The sequence below is a fragment of the Anabrus simplex genome, chromosome 5 (assembly GCF_040414725.1).
Source record: "Anabrus simplex isolate iqAnaSimp1 chromosome 5, ASM4041472v1, whole genome shotgun sequence".
NCBI classification, from domain to species: Eukaryota; Metazoa; Arthropoda; class Insecta; order Orthoptera; family Tettigoniidae; genus Anabrus; species Anabrus simplex.
In genome coordinates, this window is record NC_090269.1 from 237,536,183 (window position 1) to 237,559,956 (window position 23,774).

At 37.5% G+C, this 23,774-nt stretch overlaps 1 protein-coding gene across 1 annotated transcript in view; it reads left to right on the forward strand.

Moving 5' to 3' along the window:
• The window catches only part of LOC136874463 (neogenin), a 453,251-nt gene extending 430,483 nt beyond the window's left edge, over positions 1 to 22,768 (forward strand). The window contains exons 22-29 of the mRNA XM_068227813.1: positions 3,617 to 3,769; positions 4,427 to 4,613; positions 4,697 to 5,334; positions 6,425 to 6,631; positions 9,423 to 9,552; positions 14,062 to 14,213; positions 15,742 to 15,905; positions 17,454 to 22,768. Coding sequence (XP_068083914.1) covers positions 3,617 to 3,769; positions 4,427 to 4,613; positions 4,697 to 5,334; positions 6,425 to 6,631; positions 9,423 to 9,552; positions 14,062 to 14,213; positions 15,742 to 15,905; positions 17,454 to 17,552 — 1,730 coding nt within the window. The 3' untranslated portion in view covers positions 17,553 to 22,768. The remainder of the gene's footprint in view (positions 1 to 3,616; positions 3,770 to 4,426; positions 4,614 to 4,696; positions 5,335 to 6,424; positions 6,632 to 9,422; positions 9,553 to 14,061; positions 14,214 to 15,741; positions 15,906 to 17,453) is intronic.
• The last annotated feature ends 1,006 nt before the right edge of the window (positions 22,769 to 23,774 follow it).

The window sequence follows — 23,774 nt, forward strand, 5'->3', positions numbered from 1 at the left end:
CATCAGCAAGACCAAGATGGTGGTGATGAAAGTGTATGGGGAAGGAGCAGAACCAATAGTTATGTTAAATGAAGCCCAACTGGACAGTTTTCCAGTTTTCAAATACTTGGGCAGCATTCTATCAAATGACAACCTAGCAAAACATGAGGTGAACAATCGAATCAGTAAGGCAACACAATTTTACCACAAGGTTAGACACCTGCTATGGGATGAGCAAATACCCATGAAAACAAAAATGACATTGTATAAGACCTATTATACACCAATTCTTACATACAGTCTTGAAACCACAATACTGACCAGGAGAGATAATTCCAAACTTCAGGCAGCTGAAATAAAATTCCTATGCACTATGATCCAGAAGACCAGGAAAGACAAGATTAGGAATGAGAAAATTAGAGAAGAAGTAGGAATAGATGATTCTCTCCTCAATGAGATTCAGATATCAAGACTGAAGTGGTTTGGTCACATGAAGAGGATGCCAGTAAACAGAACTGCAAGGAAGGAATTCGACAGAAAAGTAGAAGGAAGACGACCCGTGGGAAGGCCATGAAGGAAATGGATAGATTTAATTAAGAATTATGTACTGCTGAGAAGTCATGATTGGGACAAGTGGTGGAGGAAGAATGGTACAAGGACAGGGTGAGATGGAAGAGGCTCATATACCACACCCGGGAAACTGGAGATGTTTTAGGATGATGATGATGATGATGATGATTAATGTAACTGTCTGCAATAAAACACTAACTCTATAAAAAAAGTTTGTGTCATGATACTCATATAAGGATATCCATGTATAAAATTGATGCAAAAGGACAACTGATTTTTATGTTATATCAATCTCAAACAGAAGTAAAAAATCTTTGAAAGTTGTGTTGAGGAAGTGATTCTCCAACTAATAGGGATACCCTAATCAGCTAAAAATGTTATCAACATTTAGCTGCACATACCTCAACATTTGAGATGCTATTGTTTTTAAGTGAAAGAAAGTAGCTCTGATCTGAAGAACATGTGAATTTGAGAACATAATTTATTTTTTAGCTTATAACCAGTTGGTGATACATTAGTATATCCTTAGTACAATATCCTCTACAAAGAAACTACGCTACCAAGAAGCCAAACCTGAAGTGCAGAGAGGAACTCAATCACTGAAGAACCAATGGTGGACTGCAAAATCATTTTAAATGCTGAATTCAGTCAAAAGCAACAATACCTGAGCTTCTTTCAAAGCCTCAAATCTGTCTATGGGTCATCAGCTCTAGGTCTAGACCCTCCATGATCAAAAGATGGCATTTGAATGTCCCACCCTTCAAAATCATGAAGTCACTATTCAACAGTTTAAGAACAACAGAGCAGCTGGCTCATTCAGAATGCCTGCTGTACTTTACAAAGGAGGAGGTAATGAAATAGCAGTTAAACATACACATATGCTAATTGCCAAAATTCCCTTTGCCAAAATGTGTTACATTGAAACCAATCTTGCTGACCCACAAAATTCTTTGATCATCAACATCTTCAAACAGGGAGACAAGATAAGGTTATCAATGCTCTCTGTTGCTGGAATTTCTTTTTGCAAGAATAATATCCAGGTGTCTGCTACCACTTGTGAGGGGGGTCCTTGCCAGAAACCCAGTATGGTTTTAGACCCAACCAAGGCATAATCAATATGGTCTTCACTTCCAGAGAAATATCAGAAAAATCTAAGGAACAGAACCAGCCTCTTTACATGGCATCTGTAGATCTTGTGAAAGCCTTCAACTCACTAAACTGAAGAGTGTTTTTGAGAATCCTAGGTTTAATTTGGGTGCCCACCATAGTACGTCAAAATACGATAACAGGAGTGTTCCTGTTCTCGGCAGCATTGCACCTGGAGAGCCCTTTCAGATCACAGCAGGTGTTCATCAGGTATGTGTGATCACTCTGACTTTGTTCTCTCTATTTGAGAGGCTATCCTGCATACTTCCTCCAGGCATAGAAATAATATATTGAAATGATTGCAGGTTATTTAATCTTAGCAGACTGCAAGTCAACACCTAAGTAGCCTCAGCTTCAGTCATCAAACTCCAGTATGCAGAACTCAACATTAATAAAACACAAGTTCTTTACCAACATGCTAGGAAGCTCCTTCCATTACAGATAATGGCAAGACCCAGCCAGCACTATATCGAACACTTACCTTACCATGGCAGCCACCTCTCAAGAAATAGGAGTACAAATGCTGAAATTTTGTATTGTCTCAGATGTACTAGTGTGGCCTTCACTCACCTACTAAAGAGGGTGTTTGACAAAATTGACCGCAGTGTTAAGACCAAGATATATGTTTTCACGGCCATAGTAATACCAGCCCTAAGGATACGAGATATGGACTTACTTATAGAAGAAACTTAAAATGTCTGGAAAAGTACCACCAGCACCGTATTAGAAGAATACTTAGAGTAGAACGACAGGGCAGTCAAACAAATATCAGTGTCTTGGAGCAACATTAACTTTGATGGGTTTGCCATGTCATCTGCATGCGTTCCAAAGCAGGTGATATGTTCTCAATTGAGGAATGGAAAATGTAATCAGGGAAAACCATGGATCAGGAAGGAAGAAGTTCTAAAGTCTTGTACAGAAAAGTGCCAAATTGACATCAGGATATAGGGTCTATTTGGCTGATGTGGCAACATCTTGTCCATGAGGGCCCAGAACATTTTTATCAATGGCAATGAAGGCATGAGTCCAATAAGAGATTGTAGAAAAGAATGAGAAATCAAAAAACAAAATGACCACCAGTTTCTATAACAGTGAAGGGTTTTTACAGTTTTGATGTGCCAGCACAGAGCTTGTGGATATAGAATTGGTTCCATCAGCCATTTAAGATCTCATATTTGGTGAACGTGATTCATTTGAAAGACGTTATTATATTCACCAGCAAGTGAATGCCTATACTTTCATATGAACTTAAACACAATGTCAATAATTACTCGCGAGAGAGATGTAGGCAAACATTTGATACCCTGCTAGAGGAAGTTGTCCATGGTGAAACACTTCTTTGTTTTTAACAGTGACACCAACACAACGTGGGCTTTTAGCCTAGTTCCATTTCATAATATTAATGTATCTGAAAAGATAATTTGTGAATGCACTGTACTTTTCATTTGATAACTTTGCATAATGTAGCTAGTAAAGTAAACTTGTGTCCTTGTCCCGAGGTGGTGCAGCTCTTTTGAGGCACACCCCCATTGAAGGTGAGCTTCATGTACCATTTCAACCACATACCAGTCCTCTCGCCTTTCTGAAATCTTTGGTAATACTGGAAATTCAACCTAGGCCACTGAGGACACCAACTAATAGTGCTAACCATTACACTACGGGGGGGCAGACATTATATCGTATTTAGGTTTTATGTGTTAAGGGTAAAATGGACATAATAAAGAGGAAGGAGTTACAGATCATGGATCTGGGGTTGCTATGGAAAACAAATAGTTTTCCTGCTGTTTGTAACACCAAGTGAATAATATATTTCTTTTTGAGTCCTGTTTCCTTGCTTAAAGCCTTACTCTCTGAATATTTTAATAATCTACTTGGTGTGTTGGTTTTTCCTAAATGATGTTCCCTTTTTTTTCTTTCTTAGCCATCACTTCAGCGACCCCAATTCCTAGCAGTAGCTTAGTTCAGGGCCAGCAGAGTGCTGCAGTGGATATGTCTGGGGCTGGAGGTAGCCGTCCAATGTACCCTCGCACACAGTACACCATCTCGCGAGCCCACGTCACTCTGGATCAAGCAGGTAAGACTTTTGTTTTCAGTTCAGGTAAAGTCAAAATGTACAGTTGTCATTGTGTCATATGCTGAATTCATGTAGTTAAATCAAGCAGTATGTAAATTATTTGCCCATTTCAGGGTCAAAACTACTATTTCTTTAGCAGCCCTCATGGTGTAGCCATTCATTCATTCATTCATTCATTCATTCATTCATTCATTCATTTATTTATTTATTTATTTATTTATTTATTTATTTATTTATTTTATCTACAAATATAATGGACATACATATATATGTTAAAGAATTATGTACAGGTAGTTCTATGTATACATGGGAGGTAAAGGAATGCAGACTGTTGACAAAATTGAACAGTTGGATGGTTTTCGTCCAGAAGTGTATCACATTGTCACTGACAAGACTTAATTTCTGGTCAGAACAGGAAGATGGACACTGACACGTGCATTTTGCTATCTGTTCTTCACCATAGATGCACTTAGGGTCTTCTCCTATGAAACCTCACTGTTTAAGAGCAGATTTGGATCTGCCAACACCTGTTCTTACATGGTTACATTCCCTCCATGTGACAGTCTTAATTGACCATTGCTTCCTCCACAACTTGGTGAATAGCTTCTCCTCTCTATCTCCTCTTTCTTATTTTCCTGAGGTCTTCCTTTACATCAGCTTGCCACTCTTTCTGGGTTATTGCTTCCTTCTCCAACTGTATTCCTGATAATGAAGATCGACCAAATGAACTTGGTGATGTTACGGAAAGCGCTGGCATCCCGAGGTTTACCGACAGCTGGAAGAAAAGCAAACTTACAAGAGATGCTGCACCAGGATTTGATAGACAACGGAGAGGACCCAGACAGTTTCGACTTCAAAGTCACCTCGGAGGAAGAAACCAACGATCGGGTAAACATTATGTTCACACAACTAACTGCTTGGATTCAGGTGGAGACAAAAAAGAGACTCAATAAAGGCCCGGACTCAAGAAATAAAGGCCCAGACTCAAGGAATAAAGGACCAAATCAAGTCTTTGGGCAACGAAGTACGAGCTTTGGTGGAGTCCGTAGTTCAAGGCCCAGCAGAAACAGCGAGTGCGCTGTGTGAAAGCACGACAGCTCTGGAGACCCGGGTAAAGCCTGCAAGCAGTGATGGCGGCTCCAGCGTCGTGCAGACGGCAACTCCACGGGACAACGGGATCATTGTGGCGATGGCAACCGACAAACTTGGGTGCCACGTAACCAGGACACTAGTCCCGGCACAAAATCATATGCCGGTAGCAACGTTGAATTCAGCACCCCGGAAAAAGAGGAGGCTCAACAGGACCAAGACCACGACTTGCGAGCCTCTCCCTTGCATCACACCAGTGGACTACGAAGACGTGTACGTCCTGGCAGAACACAAAGGCACGACCAAGGGGAAAGTCAGTGGAGTGTCGACTGCCACGCAAGGACATCCAGATCATTGCTACGGAGAACAGGGACACCATCAGCCAGACCCAGCAGATCCCCAATGGGAAGGTGGTGGCCATCCATTGAACTATGTAGCTGCAATATGTGGACTTCAACAACGCCAACGAGAAGACAGTGTGATTGAGGTAGCCTAAGTGTAACTGAATAGTGAGGACTAAGAAAGTCGAAGAAATAGATGTAAGGACACCTAGATATAATTTAAGACCTAGAGTGAGGAATGTACAGGATAGATGTTGAAGGTTTTAGGGTGGATAATTGTCGTAGGTACGACATCGTATTGGTGTAAAACCTTCAATTAGTATGTTTAATATATTTTAATTATAGATAATTTAATGCTAAATTATCTTTTATTAAGTGTTAAACATGACTAGTATATGGTTTCTCTGTAAATATGTAGTATAAAGTTATATAACCTCAAATACGAATTGTTTAACCTCAAAATCTAGATAGTCGAAAGCGGTAGAAAATTCCATGATGTTCGTATGTTAGACTTATTGTACTATATTTGGTATATATGAAGGTTTCTGGAAACTTACTGTAAGGTTTTTTATCCAGATACATGTAGAGACATTACGAATGTTGTAGATATTTCCATAGGTGTTTGTAAATACTGAAGGAAAGTTTGAGTACCCATTCGACTAGCTGGTCGATCGATGTTTTGAGTGTGCTCCATTAGAGTGTTGTAAGAACTCTTCCAGAAGTCGATCATTCTAGATGGTTGATCGAGCAGTATAAATATCGAGCTGTCAGTCAGTGAAGTCAGTTCTTAGTTCTAAGTTTTCAGTTCTTAGTTCTTGGGACTCAGGCAAATGATGGACTGGGAGTGATTGTTGGGCTCCGAGGTGGAGTCTGAGTATTGGACTCAAGTGAGTGAGGCAGTGAATTCAAGAGAGAGTATGTTATAGTGCGTACGTCAGTGTTGTTGATATCTGTACTTGTCGGGATCGACTTCAGGGTACTCCTCTATTGAGTGTTGTATATAGTGTCATTTGCGACTGTGTATAATTGTGTGTTGTGGCGTACAGTGTAAATAAAGTAATTTATATAAGGAAGTGAACGTGTTCTCGTGTGATATTTATTTACGTCAAATAAAATCACATCGCAGAACGATAGCATTGAGCTGATGTCACGGGTATTCAGTGAGTGAAGATGAGCACGGCGAGGGTATTACCTAGCGAGAAGTCATAGATATTTTACTGAATAGTGATTGTGAAGAAGATTATAATATATCTGAAAGTTCTTCCTGTGAATCTAGTGATGTGGGTACGTTATCTGTGCTTAGTGAAGTTAGTGATTAGTAATACGAGTGAAGAAGCGGATATAAATATTACGAACATAAATGTTCTGATGCACCGTAAGGAAAAACAGAAAGTTGAAGAGAGAAAATGGGAATCTGCTTGTTCATTGCAAGGTATTCATACCAAAATACCATTCACTAGAATTCCTGGGGTAAATCCTGTTTTTCAAAATATCAAAATTACGCCTACACATATTTTTTATAAATTTCTTAGTGATGATTTCTGGCAAAATGTGTGTGATGAGACAGAGAGTTATGCAATTAGTTGTATCAGTATTGATCTTTTTCACTGTAATGTAGCACAATCCATTGAAATGATTATTTTTGAGTATTTCTATGAAAGTTTGACAACATTTGAGCCAGTAGTTACAGTGATATCATTTGAGTGCAGTCTTGCATGGACCAAACAAACACCAGCATTTAAATAGTAATTTAAGGGTCCGGAACTGATGTTTATAAGGTAAGTGGATGGGTTAAGTAGTTGGGGAAGTTGGTACAGTTTCCTTTGTTTGAGGTTGCCAACGTACCGTCCTTTTGCTGAAAGCGTAGCGATGGAGGTTTATAGCCCATAAGTTTCCTTTTGATCATTCTATAATACTCTCTGGTTTCACTTTTCTTAAATTCTTGGTCAATCTTCTCAATAAGTGACTTCATTTTTACGTTTCTCAGCTCGGATCACTTTAGCTGTCTGGGCCCATTGGGCTTTGTATGTTTCCCAGTCAGTTTTCAATTTTGTTGAATAATATTGTTTCCATGCGTCGAGCCTTGTTTAGCAGAACTTCGCGGTCGATCGAATCGTAGGCCTTCTTGAAGTCAACAAAGAATCACGCGTACTGTTTGGACCTGAGATTACAATGCCTGATGATTGTTTTAAGGTTGTGGATCTGTTCAGCAGTTCAGCCTATTTGATGCTCAACTTGGGCTTCTAAACGTTCCAGGATTGTAAGCGAGAGAATTTTGTGTTATTGGTAGCAGGGACATTCCTCTGTAGTTGTTGACGTTTTTCATGCTGCCTTTTTTGTGTAACGGATGGATCAGTGGCATTTTCCAGTCTTCGGGTATGATTTCTTCTTTCCAAATTTGTTCTATTTACTTCTACAAAATTTCAACTGCTTCTTCAGGGGCATATTTCCAAAGTTCTGCAATGACAGAGTCTTCTTCAGGTGCTTTGCTTTTTTTGAGTCGGGCAATGTGACGCTTGATTTCATCTTTGTCGGTTGGTCTTGATTCTGGGCATCTGAGTGTGGGTTGTTCGGTTTTGATGGAATTTTTGGGTTGGTCACAATTTAGTAAGTTCTTAAAGTAGTCGGCGAGGATGATCAGCTATGGTTCCTTAGATTGTACCACTTTACTTGGATAACTGTGGTAATTCTAGAGCTAATACATGTAAACAGAGTCCCGACCAGAAGTGGAAGGGACTCTTTTATTAGATCAAAATAAATCAGTCGGCTCGTCCGGTCCATTTGCCTTGGTGACTCTGAATAACTTTGGGCTGATTGCACGGTCCTCGTACCGGCGATGCATCTTTCAAATGTCTGCCTTATCAACTGTCGATGGTAGGTTCTGCGCCTACCAGGGTTGTAATGGGTAACGGGGATTCAGGGTTCGATTCCGGAGAGGGAGCCTGAGAAACGGCTACCACATCCAAGGAAGGCAGCAGGCATGCAAATTACCCACTCCCGGCACGGGGAGGTAGTGACGAAAAATAATGATACGGGACTCATCCGAGGCCCCGTAATTGGAATGAATGCACTTTAAATTCTTTAACGAGTATCCATTGGAGGGCAAGTCTGGTGCCAGCAGCCACGGAAATTCCAGTTCCAATAGCGTATATTAAAGTTGTTGTGGTTAAAAAGCTTGTAGTTGGATTTGTGTCCCGTGCTGTCGGTTCATTGCTCGTCGGTGTCTAACTGGCATGGTTCGTGGGACGTCCTGCCGGTGGTGGCGAGTCGAAAGTGTGCGGCCGCCGTGCTTATCCGCGTGCGGTTCCTGCATGCCGTAGGCGGACCCCGATGAAATCCTATCGCGGTGCTCTTCATTGAGTGTCGAGGTGGGCTGGCACGTTTACTTTGAACAAATTAGAGTGCTTAAAGCAGGCTGGCTGTGCCTGAATACTGTGTGCATGGAATAATGGAATAGGACCTTGGTTCTATTTTGTTGGTTTTCGGAACCCAAGGTAATGATTAATAGGGGCAGGTGGGGGCATTCGTATTGCGACGTTAGAGGTGAAATGGTTGAAGTCACCAGTGTACTGTCCTTTTGCTGAAAGCATAGCGATGGAGGTTTATAGCCCATAAGTTTCCTTTTGAATGTTCTATAGTACTCTCTGGTTTCATTTTTCTTAGTCTTGAGTGATCTTCTCAATAAGTGACTTTTCATTTTTACGTTTCTCAGCTCAGATCACTTTAGCTATCTGGGCCCATTGGGCTTTTTAGGTTTCCCAATCAGTTTGCGATTTTGTTGAATAATATTGTTTCCATGCATTGAGCCTTTCCTTGAGAGCTGAAACACAGGTATCATTCCACCAGGCATGTTTCTTGCTTGTTTTGATTTCAGCAACTTCTTTTGCAGCCTCAATCAGGCGGTTTTTGGTGTTGTTAAAGTCACAGTTGATCGGTGAAGCCTTTTCCTGGAATTCTGTGACTTTTTGTCAGAGTTTATCATTGTCAAAGCGAGTGATATTTTTGGGGGTCTTGTTGGAGTTCGCAGGGACAGGTTTAAATTTAATTATAGACACGTAGTGGTCTGAGGCCATGTTTATGCCTTTTTTAACCTTAACATTCATAGTCTCAGGACTTTTTTCCCAAGAGATTGCGATGTGATAATATAATAATAATGTGTATTTTCATTAGTCCTTGATAGAAACTACAGTATTTTAATGATTATATCATCATTCTATTTCCAGCTCAGTCCCCTGAAAACCCTTATTCTCTGCAGGGAGGTTATGATACTGTAGCCAGTTTGCCATCAGGAGGTGGCTCAGTGGGACCACCTCACCACCACACACAGGGAGTTGCCACTGTTGCACCCTACAGGTGAGTTAGTTTCTTAAAATGTACATAATCAGTATATTTGGTTTCATAATTTTCAAGTGACTGTGCAGTTTGGGTCATGTAGCTATCAGCTTGCATTTGGGAGGTAGTGGGTTCAAACCCCACTGTCGGCAGCCCTGAAGATGGTTTTCTGTGGTTTACCAGTTTCACACTAGGCAAATACTGGGATTGTACCCTAATTAAGGCCATGGTCGCTTCCTTCCCACTCCGAGCCCTTTCCTATCCCAACGTCGCCATAAGACCTACCGATATGGGTGTGACGTAAAGCCAATTGTAAACAAAAAGGAAAATGGCGGACACCAGCACGATACATCTTCATTAAAGACTGTTATGTCTTTCAGCCTGCAGTTTTCAAGCCTCTGTGAATTTACTGAACACCACCTCAATTCTCAATTTTGTAACTAGCTCTGTTACCTCATTTAGTTCCATACTTCTTTAGTCGCCTTTTATGGCAGACAGGGGATGCCGTGGGTGCTATTCGATCACCCTTACCCACGGGGGAGGTCTAAGTGACAGTTGTAGAAGAAAGTGACATGTGCTTGTGTAGCTGTAAATGATAGGAGTGAGTGAGTGAGTGAGTGAATGCAACTAGGGTAATTGTGTGTTTGTGTAGTTGTATAAGCAGTTAGTGTAAGATAATAAATCCTAGAATATATGCTACTACCCAGCAAGTGGCTGCGCAGTTTGGGTCATGTAGCTGTCAATTTGCATTCTGGAGATAGTGGGTTTGAACCCCACTGTTGGCAGCCTTGAAGATGGTTTTCTGTGGTTTTCCATTTTCACACCAGGCAAATGCTAGAGGTGTACTTTAATTAAGGCCACAGTTGGTTCCATCCCACTCCTAGCCCTTTCTTATCCCATCATCACTGTAAGACCTATCTGTATTGGTGCAACACAAAGGAAGTATTTTTGAACAGTTTAAAAAATAAACGTTACAGTCGTGTATTTATTTATGTACCCGCCTTCATGTTACACCAGGTTATTACTGAAATCTTCCCATGATTTCTTCTTGGATTTATCAGTTTTTCTTTTTACTCTGTTTCTTTCATTTACCTACATTCAGTCCTTGTTTGTTAGCAATTTCTGATATGCCTTCCTTTTATGATTACAAACTGCCCTCAATTCATCATTCCATCAAGATGTTCTCTTTTCTCCATCTTTTTTACCCATTTGTTCTTAGGCATTCACTTGCTGTTTCTACCACAGCAGTATTGTATAATGAGAGAGGGGTAAAACAAAGACAACCATGCGATTGCTAGCAGTAATACTACAACTACACTACAGATAACAATGGAAACAAGGAAAATATAGGAAGAAGCAAACACAATCACAGGGAGGGCTACAGCGTACAAGGATCAAGAGAGGTGGAATGTATGGAAAGGACCTAACCAAAGAATAAGGACGGAGGGTGGATATGGTTTACTGTGAGCTTGTTGAGATGCAATGACACTACTGAAAATAACAATAAGCAAGACATAAATAATTTGGTTAAAATAAAAGAGGGGGCGGTGACGTCATACAAATACTGAAAATCTGTATATAAATAAACTCAAAAAGTAAATAAGTAGAGGTGTTGAAATCATTGGATAGTAAACCCAATAAAACCTTGAATAAGCAGAAATTTTAACACTCGCATTAAGTTCCCTATGGATCCGAGCTTCTTAAAGTATTTAAACAGGACTGCAGTCCCCCCCTCCAAAAAAAAATGTAAAACCTTTTACAGATCACCTAAAATATATAATCCAGTCATATAAAATTTTAAGTAGCATTTTATTATTATTATTATTATTATTATTATTATTATTATTATTATTATTATTATTATTATTATTATTGGCATCACTAAAGAGGCATACTAGGGAAATGAGGAGTGAGGTAGTTTCCCGTTGCTTTCCTCATTGAGAGGTGATCCAAAAAAGAATTTTTTTAAATGCACTTACATAGGTATAGATAGATTTATAAATAATTCATAAATAATGCCCTGGCACAAATATTGCTTCTTGTTTATGCTATGAAGTAAAGTGAACATGCCACACCAAATGATGAAAGGTTTAAAACCACCACCCAAAGTAAAAAGATGAGCTAAGAAAATTCATTGTCGAGCCAGAGAATTTAACGTCCATGTTAACACACAGAGATCCATGCAGCGACACCCAGCTCCTGACAAGCAGTCCAGAGTATGCTACAGTATGAGCAGTGCTTTATTTCAAAATAAAATTGTATCATTAAAATTGTATGACTCCCATTCTTTCTACATCCTCAACCTACTTACTATCTATTGTTTGGAACTTTTCACTATTCATACCCATGTTCGTCTGCAGATAGTTTTCATGTTCTCTATCTAGACCTAGAGATACTTAGTTCACTGCAGATTAGATAGTGATCTGTATCATAAAAAAATACCCACATATTCCTAACAGATTTCCTGAATTCAAAGTTGGTTTATGATACAGTTAATTATGGATCCTCTGCCCTTACCCTCTGACGTTTAGCGGTGAATAGCCTTATGCTTGAAGAATGTATTTATAACTGCTAATTCCATATTAGCAAAGGTGCCCAGTAAATGCTCCCCATTCCTTTTAGCTTCCATGTCTTCCCCACATCTGCCCACCAACGTGTCATATCCTTCAGTTCTGTTTCAAACTCTCGCATTGAAATCCCCCATTAGCATTATCCTATCCTTGTTGTTGACCCCAACTGTGATGTCACTCAGTGCTTCACAAAACTAGTCACTTTATCCTCATCTGCACCCTCACATGGTGAATAGTCTGAGACAGTTCTCATCCTAATTCCTCCACCTGCTAAATCTACCTGCATCATTAGCTCATTTGTGTGCCTAACAGAAACTATGTTGTGTGGAATAGTATACGCCACACTCCACTCTTCCATTTTTAACACCTGTTAAGAACACTTTAACTTGTAAAACATCCATATGCATCCTCTTTGCTGGCTTAGCCACTTTTACTTTCTTCAATAAGCCCCATTAATGTTGAAAGTTCCTAATCAAATTCCATTTTGTTCGTCATGTTGCTTCTGAGGAGTCCCTCACCAGTTAATTGGGTAGTTTGACTCCGTTACTCCCATAGATTCAAGGCTTGCTTAAATTTATTCTAAGCTTGGTAAATTCTTTGAAGCCGGATGCGACCCCACTTACACCTAGTCCCAGTGAGAATCTCTCCTCGAAGTGGTTAGCCACCTGAGCACAAGGATGACCAGGACTCAGAAAATATGTTCTAGATGCCCTCTCCTATTTCATAACAACTGGTATCCCAATTCTCAGGACCACTTACTAGTCCACTGCTAAATCTACTCACATCATTAGCTCATTTACATGCCCATGGTTCACAAACTTAGATGTGATTGCACAAACCCATACCATTCTTCTTCTTCTTCTTCTTCTTCTTCTTCTTCTTCTTCTTCTTCTTCTTCTTCTTCTTCTTCTTCTTCTTCTTCTTCTTCTTCTTCTTCTAATGGACATACCTTTTCACTGGACTTCACAGACTCCAATCGTGCAAGCTAGTTGCTCAAAATTAGACTTGTCACTACCGCTTTCACTTTTCGCATCCATTTCCACCACATTAACATCTCTTAATAATAAACTATCATCGGTATGAAGATCACTATCGCCCAAATCATAAATATTGTTCAAAAGCACAGAAATACTCTCGTCAGAAAGCTGTTGCTCAAAGGAAAGGGCAAAGTCGATCGAGAGGGTCGATACATGAAAGGAAAGAGGAAGCAATACACTATCCTTATGTAAAATAAAGTTTGACTTAGTTCTGAATATCTACAGCACATACTACCCTAATGCAGAGGCTGCACATTGCATACTAGTGTGGCATTTCATATGTGCCAATGTTTGGCACCCCATGCTATCGAGTTAAGAATGGCTTCTTATAATTTGTATAGCCTTTTAGTTTTAGAATAGGTATTCTATTTCTCTGTGAAAATGAAGTATTATTGTCATAATCTGCAAATGAAAAGAAACACACATACACACACTCTTTCCAAAGAATTAATGCATTGAGGTGTGAATATTGTAACAACTTTCCAATCCAGGAAATAAGATCCTAAACCTAACCTGAACACTTCAGAATTTCCAGTTTAATCTGCTCTTGATGTAGTTACTCAACACTCAACGTAACAGTGCACATTTTTTTTCTGTTGGCTTTCTGTCGCTCCGACACAGATAGGTCTTATGGCGGCGATGATATAGGAAAGGCCTAGGAGTTGGAAGGAAATAGCCATGGCCTTAATTAAGCTACAGCTCCAGCATTTGCCTGGTGTGAAAATGGGAAACCACAGAAAACCATCTTCAGGGCTGCCAACAGTGGGATTCGAACCCACTATCTCCCGGATGCAAGCTCACAGCCGCACACCCCTAACCGCATGGCCAACTTGCCCGGTCAAAACAGTGAACAAAATGGAAAAAATTATCCTAACTTGCAACAAGATAAGTGTTCCAAATAACAATTTTTTTTTCTTCCGTAGCACGGGCACACAGCAGTCTAGTGGGATAACCTCAGACTCGAGTGGTTCGAGCACCATGGGCAAGCGGTTACAGGGACATCCGCTCAAGAGCTTCAGTGTGCCTGCTCCTCCTCCACAATCAGCACCCTCTACCCCTCAACAGAAGCATGTTGGTGAGTTCTGTAGGTGCCATAAGTGCCATTTACTTTTTTCCACAAGAGGAGGGAATAGAGATTTGTATTGTTGTTATTTCAGTCATCAGAAATGTTCAGTGAATATGAAAATCAACCTCAAAGTAAGGTCTCCTGAACTTATAACCTGAATTATTATTACCAGGACTGAAGGCTGCTAACAATTGCAGAGATAATTATACTCTTCTCACTGCTTAAAAGAATCCTGACTGAAAGAAATATAAGAATTGTCAAATCAAGTCATATATAGAGAAAGAAAAATGAAGAGGAACACAAAATAGGATAGACACAGTGACAGGTCAGTATGGAAAGAGGGAGCAATAGAAAGAAAATGCAGAAGAACAAGAACAATCTTCACATCTTTATACACTGACGTCTTCAAATAGATAGGCTCTCTCCTCATCAGTTCCGACTGTTTTACTTTTGTTCCTTCTCATTCCCTGACAACTAATTTCTGCTTCCCAGCTTCTCAGAAGGGCAGGTTCCAACACACATTGTGAAGCCATCATGACAGATCTTCAGTCTTGATCCACGAAATGTGGGATTAGGAGAAAGTTGGATAAGTATAGGTATAGGAAAGAGATTTTTTTTAAAAAGAAAGGACTAATACAAGTAGTAAACATCTAGGAACACAAAACAAACACTGAAAACAAATTAGTCAGGGTTAGTGATCTGGTGGTGGTGGTGGTGATTATTGTTTTAAGAGGAAGTACAACCATATACAAATGTAAAAGATCCACCGATTCAGTACACTATTTAATCAGATAAAAGATATCATCTGATAACAAAGATTAGTACATGTTTTGTCCTCTTACTGGACATCTTCAGCTAAATACCATAAAGTACGCTACAGGAGGATGTTTACCCCTTATCTGAAAGTTTCTTATACACTTTGTTACATGTGACACATAATTTTGTTTCTCACTACATCAAGACCATGTGTATCAACATATCAAAGAACAATTTTAAGATTTTCATGTGATTAGCTTGCCAGTAATATGTGTGATGTTTTATGACTTGATAGATGTACTTTCTGTTCATATTGTTTTGTTCCATATTTTAATGGACCATATATTAGTTTCCCTATGGATTTTAATTCCATTGTTCTCTTTGAATAATTCAAATGTAATAATAGTTTAGTACTTGTGGTATTTAGCTGAAGATGTCCACTAAGTGGACGAAACATGTACTAATATTTACCATCAGGTGATATCTTTTATCTGATTAAATAGTGTATTGACTTGGTGGATCTTTCTTTTTACATTTGTATGGAGCCATCATGAGACTTTTCATATGTAATGAACACTAATCAGAGGAAAAAATGAACAAGGTCCAACTCTTTGAAAAATGTTGGCTCAGGGCCAAGGAAAACCCATGTTTTCTATTGTACTGTTATCTTTTGGCTGATTACTTTAGAGGTTAACTTAATCCTGGTAATCTGTGGTAAAACCTATTAGCAATTTAAGCTATTTATAGTGATAGTAATGCAAGCTTTCTTCTTGTTGTACAGTGTCATCGGTGACCGTCCGGCCGCAGGGCTCATCCAGTCCCTACAAGAAAGCAGGTATCCTGTCAACCTCAGGTACTGCTACTCCCCCTCCTCCAAGCTCTTCTAGTAAAGGAAGAGGCCAAATTGCTGGGCCCTCTTCAGCTGATGATCCAAACAGGATACAGGTAATGTAATCATATAGATAATTTATGATCTTGTACCAAAATAAGCTAGATGTGGTAGAGTAAACTTACATAGGTTAAGTTTGCTTTAAAACAGATAACCATAAAAAATATTAGGAAATGCAAGAAATTTTCCTCAGTAGAAATATACATAGAAGTTTTTACTAGTAACTGCATGTTGTGCTGTTCCGGCTCTTTGGCTCAATGATCAGCATAATGGCCTTCAGTTGAGAAAGTTCTAGGTCTGATTCCCTGCTGGTTTGGGGATTTTAGCCACATCTGGCTCAGGGAGTAGTTGTTTGTGTTCATCTTACTAGACATGTCTATGCACACGCACATGCACATACACCAAAAATGTTAGCTGTACTGGGGGAGTATAGGATTAAGAGTAGATTATTATAAGCAATTAAAGGATTTATGTTGTTAATTGGGCTGCAGTGAGAATTCATGCACTTTTCAGTTACCAAGCCCATACTGAAAATATGATCCTAACAGCCCCTCTGTGGTCTGAAACCACACTGGTTTTCATCCAATATACTCTCACCCATTGATTCCCTTCCAAAATGCCAGTGAACACCTTGCCTGGTATATTGGTGAAATACCCCAATAGTTGCTGCAATCCTTCCTGTTCCCTTGTAGGTGCAATTACTTTTTATTTTGTACAATCAGAAGGTACCTTACTAACATTCCATGCTAATCTTATTACTCTGTGAGGCCATTTCATCCCTGCCTTCCCACTATATTTCACAATTTTAGGTCTAATTTCATCTATTCTTGCTGCTTTATGACAATTGAGTTTGTTTACCATGCTTTTCACTTCCTCAAGCATAATTTCATTAACTTCAATAGCGTCCTCCCCATGATCTTGGTTGTTTACATAGTCAACAGAGAGATTTCCTTTTACAATGAGATTTTCAAAATATTCCTTTCATCTGTCCAGTGATTCCTTTGGATCTATTATGAGTTTCCCAGATTTACCCAAAACATTATTTATTTCCTTTCTTCCCTCCCTGTCTAAGATTATTGCTGTCCAGATAGGTTTATCTGCTAATTGACCTAGCCTTTCCAGGTTATTATCATAATCTTTTGATGATTTCTTCTTGGAGTCAATAATTAATTGTGTCGCTCTGTTTCTTTTACCTACAGTATGTGCAATTCCCTGTCTCCATCAGTCCTTGTTTAGAGCCATTTCTAATGTCCCTTTTTTTTTTTTACGTTTACATCCTTTCGTGGCATGTGATCGTTAAGATATTTTAAATCTATTATGGTTGATTAAGCGTGTTTACATCTAATGTTTTGAGGCTTCTATAACTATAACATAGTTTGGAACATCATTCACTTATATGAAATACAAGTTTATCATTTATTTAAAGATGATCCATTGAGGAATTTTATCTCCTGCAAATTGTACTGCCTCAAATCAGTATAGGAATAGGACAGATCTAAGATTATCAGTAACACTGTAGTCAGCAAAACATCATATTAAATGTACACACTTAATGATGTTCAGTTTCATGCTCTGCCTGATTAGTGTGTTCCATTTCATTGCAGCCATCATATAGTACTGAAGAGCTCAATCAGGAGATGGCCAACCTCGAGGGACTCATGAAGGATCTTAATGCAATCACAGCGTCCGAGTTTGAATGCTGAGGCGGCGCCACTCTAGTTGAGTGTGGTATTAATATTAACATTTCCTCAATCTTCCTGGTCAGAAAAAATTCCTTTTGCCAAACTCTCTGTAATGAACAAATTATCAGAAATTTGTATTTCCTATAGTTATGAATATGTTACAGAACTGAATGTCTCCTTTCCCTATGATTATTTCCTCGCTGACTACTGACATCAGGATGATTGTATATAGATTTGACTTTGTGGTCTTGCTAGCAAATTCTAATTATCTAAAGTCTGCTAAAAGACTTGTGAATCTTAAAAATAAACATTACTTGAAACCCGCACCCTCCATCTTAAATGCAGAAGAGTCCTGACAGCTTATCAATATCAAAATTATGAATATATTTTGTTGTACAGCACTCAAACTGATTGAGAACCTATGCTTCCATTCCTATTTGAAATTTAAATGCCTCTCTCTGTTTGGAAGCTGAATACATTACAGCCTTTTTTTTTATTTTTTTATTTTTATTGCTCTTGGTAATGGTGAACAGTAAAATTATGATCAAATGGCCTTGAGTATATGGACTCTTTCCTTTTAATATATAAATATGGTAACCTTAAATCATTTGCTATTCATAAGAGTTCTAAATTCTGGAAGAATATAATTTTTTTTGAGAGAACAATTTTCTGAAGGAAGATACTTTCGAAGGGAATGATAATATTAATGAACTAGTATTAATCTAAGACTTGGTGAATGAAATTCTCTTTTTTGCCATGATGTGCCGTAAACATATAAACAAATTTAATTTTTGTGTATGTCCATTTCTGTGTTATAAGACTGGCCTAACAACCAATTACAAGGACTTTGGTATTTTGACAGTATTGTCGGTGGCTGCTCTTGGAATTGTGATGGGTGAACTACTGTGCAGTGTTACTAGGATTAAACTTGAAAGTGTTTTTAATGAATGGTGAAGTGTCCGTCAGTGTTAAAGCATTTCACGATAGTGTGAACTGTCTAGAGTGAAAGGGCAGCTATAGACGTGACTAGCAGTTGTTGACAAATGTATGTTCCTTTGATTGAAAGTGATGTAGTTCAAGAATCATGTGTAAGAGAGGTATTTTCTTTATTTAGGGATATTCACTTGAAATAACAAAATATTTGAGAGTGGAATATGGAGCTTGTTTTGATTTCTCTGAGGACAACTTAGCAGTTATATATTTCAACAATCTTTAAACATTGCCAGTAGGTTCTCAGACTAGAAGTACAAAGTTGTTTGCTTTTTCATGGTATTATTGTTATGTAATATTTTAAAGAATCTTATATTTTTTTTTGGCAGAAATTTAAATGTTTGAAGGGAAGAGAAGAATTAGAGTACACAATGAAGATGTACTGATATCAAATTACAAATCTTCTTTAGCATTTGACAAATAGCAAGAATTCCAACCAATGTACATTTTATAAAATCTGCATTGTTTTAACTAAAGCAAATGATGTTTGTAAAGTTCCCTTGAATGTAAATTAACCTTCCAGTTTGCAACATAAATAACTCCCTGGTTCAAAGACTCCTCCAGTGAGTTGCCTGTGTGATTTCATTCTCCTTGTCATGAAATGTTATTCACAGGGCAGTAGCTTTAGGAGAAAAGCAGATTTATTAACTGCTTTATTCAAAGCCTTCATAAAATGTCTAAAGAACTGCTTGATTGTTGTTTTGCTAATTTGAAAGTATGCAAGTTGTTGTCTTATCATGCATTTATTTGCTTTCACTGGAAACCCAAATAACTCAGTACATTGAAGTAAAAAAAAATGTTTGAGAATAACAATGGGAAGTGTGCAAAAGGAAAGAAATGACAGAAAAAATTATGTTTAGGCAGAGTAGCAAGTTTTGGTACTAAGAGACTCTGCCTCAGAACACTTAGTTTTTAAAATATCTTGGAAATAAACTTTCTGTACACATTTGAGAAATAGGTTGTGATATACCTTTTTATGGTACATAGTTATAAACATATAATGTTTTTTGAAATTCATTTTTTGTCATTTTGAAATATTGAATTGATTAATCCAAGAAAATAAATTGCTACAGGGGCTGATGATCTAGATGTTAGGCCCCTTTAAGCAACAATCATCATCTAATTTGCTAAGAACTGTCACTTATTCCTAAGACAAGCTCAAATATTTGATAGAATGGATTTTTTTAAATAAATTAAGTGAAAACATCTTTTTATCACCTCAGACAAGGAATGAAGTGTGTGTGTGTATGTGTGTGTTTCTTCATTTGCTCACATATGAAAATTATTATGAACATATGAAAAGAACAACAGCGTAGTGTCCTTTTATATTAAAAGAAAGAAAAATAAAAGAGGAGAATGTTCTCTGGGTGGAAGTTGATAAACATGTATGTGTGTGTCACTAATACTGTGTCGAGGAAAATGAAAGTTCATAGTTTTTATATCATTTCTTATTATTTTCTTTCTCATTCATTGTCATTAACTTCAGTTCTTTGAAGAATCGTTGTTTATAAAGCTGTACTGCCTCTTCTGGGTATCTGTGAATGACCAAGCTCTTTAGAACATGATAATGAGAATTTAGCATCTCGGCAACAAAACCAATTCCTAAATTTCCATACTAATTTTAATTATTTTTCAGTTAGTTCCTTACTTGTTGTGTTCATTCCATTTTTTTGTTCACACTTCATCATTAAGTTGGACTAATCTTGTCAAAAGTTTGTGTGTTGTTAAGTATGGCTTATTTCATCTGTCCTGACAACTTTGCAAGTAGATGAGCTTCCATGAAATATTTTGCCTTGAATGCTTCGCATTCCAAGTGAGGAACTCTGGGAATCATATTGCCTACACATTGTGCAGTGTGACCAAACACTGTTCTAATGAAAGAGGTAAATTAGCCACAAACAAACATTTCATGTCACTCCACAAGGTCCACGTGCTCTTTACCTAAATATGAACATAAGTAAAAATTGATGGATATAGCCACTTTGCCTGAACAAATTTAAGACAACAAAAATACATTATTATTGCTATAAAATATATTTGCCATGAAAATTAACAAGTAGGCCTGCTTACAGATAGATATTTCATTAATCTGAACTTGCAAAAGGCTTGATTCTCTGTACATCAGAAGAGATGCTGTCACTTACATCTCTATAATTATCTCCTAAATTAATTACAGATTCGTCACACACCATGTCCAGAACACTTCCCATACGCTGTCTCTTTTTACATGGGGTGGTAACATGACCGGTGGTGGATAATTCTTTTTGCGAACTGTAAACCCTTGAATTAGGCACATCGGTGTACTCAGGTGTTAATTTTGCAATATCACCAACTAAACAGATGGGATACATTTCCATAAATTTATTAAACACATTTAACACAATAGTCTTTCCTTCTCTTATGTTTTACAACATAGGTGGAACCATTCTGTGCATAGTCATTGCAGTGAACTGATGCAAGATTATGCATTCTGTGTGTGTGACTTCCTCAAAACTGCTACAGCTAGCAGATAAATCAGGAAATTTTATGACCAGGCATTGGATGTTTCATATATTGATCAGGAGCTTAGAAAATATTATTATCTTCACTTTAAATACTTTATACTTCAAACTTCCAGAAACAGCTTGTTACAATCATACTTTTAAATTTAGAAGTGGGCTATTTACTGGGTGTACAAAGAAGGAAATGTGAATTGGTCAAAGTCACGTGGTTTTGTTTACACCTACTTTATTCTCTGGTTGGAAACAGAGTAGCTGTTTAGTCAGAGGAGAAATTGTCTGAAATATTGAGAGTGTAAGAGTTCAGACTTTGTTGAGATAGAGACCATAAAAATATTTTGTTTCTGTATTTTTAGCTCTTCCCAAGCAATGTGATAGACATGTGTAGTTTTGTGGTTCTACAAGTACAGTATATTGCATTATTGACTGAATCTTTAGAATTATTATTATCTGTCAGATATGATTACTACTTTTCTTTCCTTTGATTACCATAAAACAATGTTGCAATTCATATTAAATGTAAAAATTAATTTCCTTAAAGAAAATGTCCTAGTTTAGTTCCTTGCTACATAAATAGTACTGATAAATGAGGTAGAAGAACAAGATAAAAATAGTAAGTGTAAAGTAAGAATATGATAAGAACGACACATTATGAACACAACACAAAAGTAGAGGAATCGCATCCTTCTTGCCTTCTAGTTGCTCACAACACAATTGAGGAGTACAGCTAATAAACTCTGTTCCTTGGCAGCTGAAATTTCATTTTTTCTATTTAGTTTCCTTTGTTATTTTTTCTTCTTCTCATTAGTGTGTGGTTGTGATTCAAGCTTGAAGTATTGCAGTATATGTATTAGTCCTTCACTGCCAAACAGGCCCGAGGAAGCCACAGAACTACCCAGGCGATTATATTATAGTTTCATCCTGTGTTTTAGCCCACCTGTATCCATGACCAGTGATGTGATGAGATTGATGCGTGCACTGGTTGAGAAGTATATTGAATTTTTTTTTTTAAACTTCTAGTTCAGTGTTTTCAGAATATTTTAGTATTGAAATACTCATTTTGAAATTTAATTTGTGAATAAAATGTGGGTATTTTGACAACTTTAAATACATGAATTTGTAATAATAGATTTGTTAAGGTACTGGTAGATAAAGACTATTTTTATTTATATGTAATGTGATGTTTATGTTAAACAAGAATGTTCTAAGCAAAAGGAACTTTATCCCAAGGCAGCTTATTTCATGACACCATAATGTGTATTATGTAAGTTTTGTCTTTTATAATATAAATATAATTATAAATTTTGTATTTTATAATAAGAGAAGAATGAAATAACCCTGTAAAAAGTTGATGACTGTGTTTAAACTCCTTGTAATTGTGAATAGAGTTTATGTATGTACGTATGTTTATACACAAAATGCTGCATTTTTTGACATTGGAAACACTTATTTTTATTCATTTATTTGCAAAAGTGTACCTAACCTCTTTTTTTTTTAATGTCATGGCCTATTTGCGCCTTGCACTGCCTTCTTGATCACTGTGGCTTGGGAATCGTAGTGCCCACACGTAATACTCAAGGCAGTGACATATTTCTCCGTAGATGAAGGTGGACTATAAAGGATGTATATAGTGATATCAAATGTAGTGCATAAGCTTTTTAAGGAAGAAAGAAAAAACAACTCGTCTAGGTGTATTTTTTACCCTAGCTGCCATTTATAAAAATAAAGAAATGTGTATTATAACTGAAAGACATCACCTTCTCTGTTTTGTTTCATCCTGCTCATCCGTTTACTCCTAGCTATTGACCTAAAATTAGAAATGCAGATAGAAAGTTTAAAGAAGGCACGCAACACTTTATTATCAAAAGATAACACTGTTACTGCCAACTTCAACTACAGTTCCAGAAGAGCTTCCCCCTGTCCAGTTAGAAACTAAGCTCCATAAGAACTTAAGTAAACATCACCAATTTTACATATAAATGTCCAGTCATCTGCAAATCTTCTTCAAATTACAACTCAGTATTAAAGTTAACAACTTGTTGCCAGAAGAGTAACAAAGGAAGACAACACATAGCCAAAACTTTCACCAGTGCGTGTTATCCTTTAAAGATCGAAATGTTACCATGCTTTGAAGTGTCGCCAAACATTTTACCAGTGTTGAGCTCATTTTAAAACAATTTTAATTTGCCTAATGTTTATTTTCTGTGTCAGTTTTTGCTTGCACACTTTTTTTTTTTAGCTGAAGATGTCTCGTGGATTGAGATGAAACATGTACTAACTAGATGTTAAGCTAAGTCTAAATTAAACTTAACCTACGTTTATGTAATTATAGAACAGTCATTAAAAAGTATTGAAAGGTGGAAATTATCTCTAAAAACCAAAGATGTGAATATGGAACATTACAATGAAATTTAAAAACTGTAACAAAACATGTGTTACTGAAAATAATGTATTTTATTATGTGTATTTCCAAGAAAATGACAGCAAAATTACTTGTTTTATACAAATAATAGAATGGCAATATGGCAGTTACACCGTGTGGCCATGCACATTGTGGCAACTCTGCTTCTAGAAATGTGCATCTTAGTAATGAAATGTACAGTGAAATAAAGTTTAATTATCAATTTTTTTAAAAGTGATAATGAAAGTATATGGTGCTTACTGGCACTGAATACACATGTTCCAACAGTGAGTGAGGATGATATGCAGAAAAAATCTAAAAAGCCAAGATGTGATAGTGTTATATAAAGCAGCA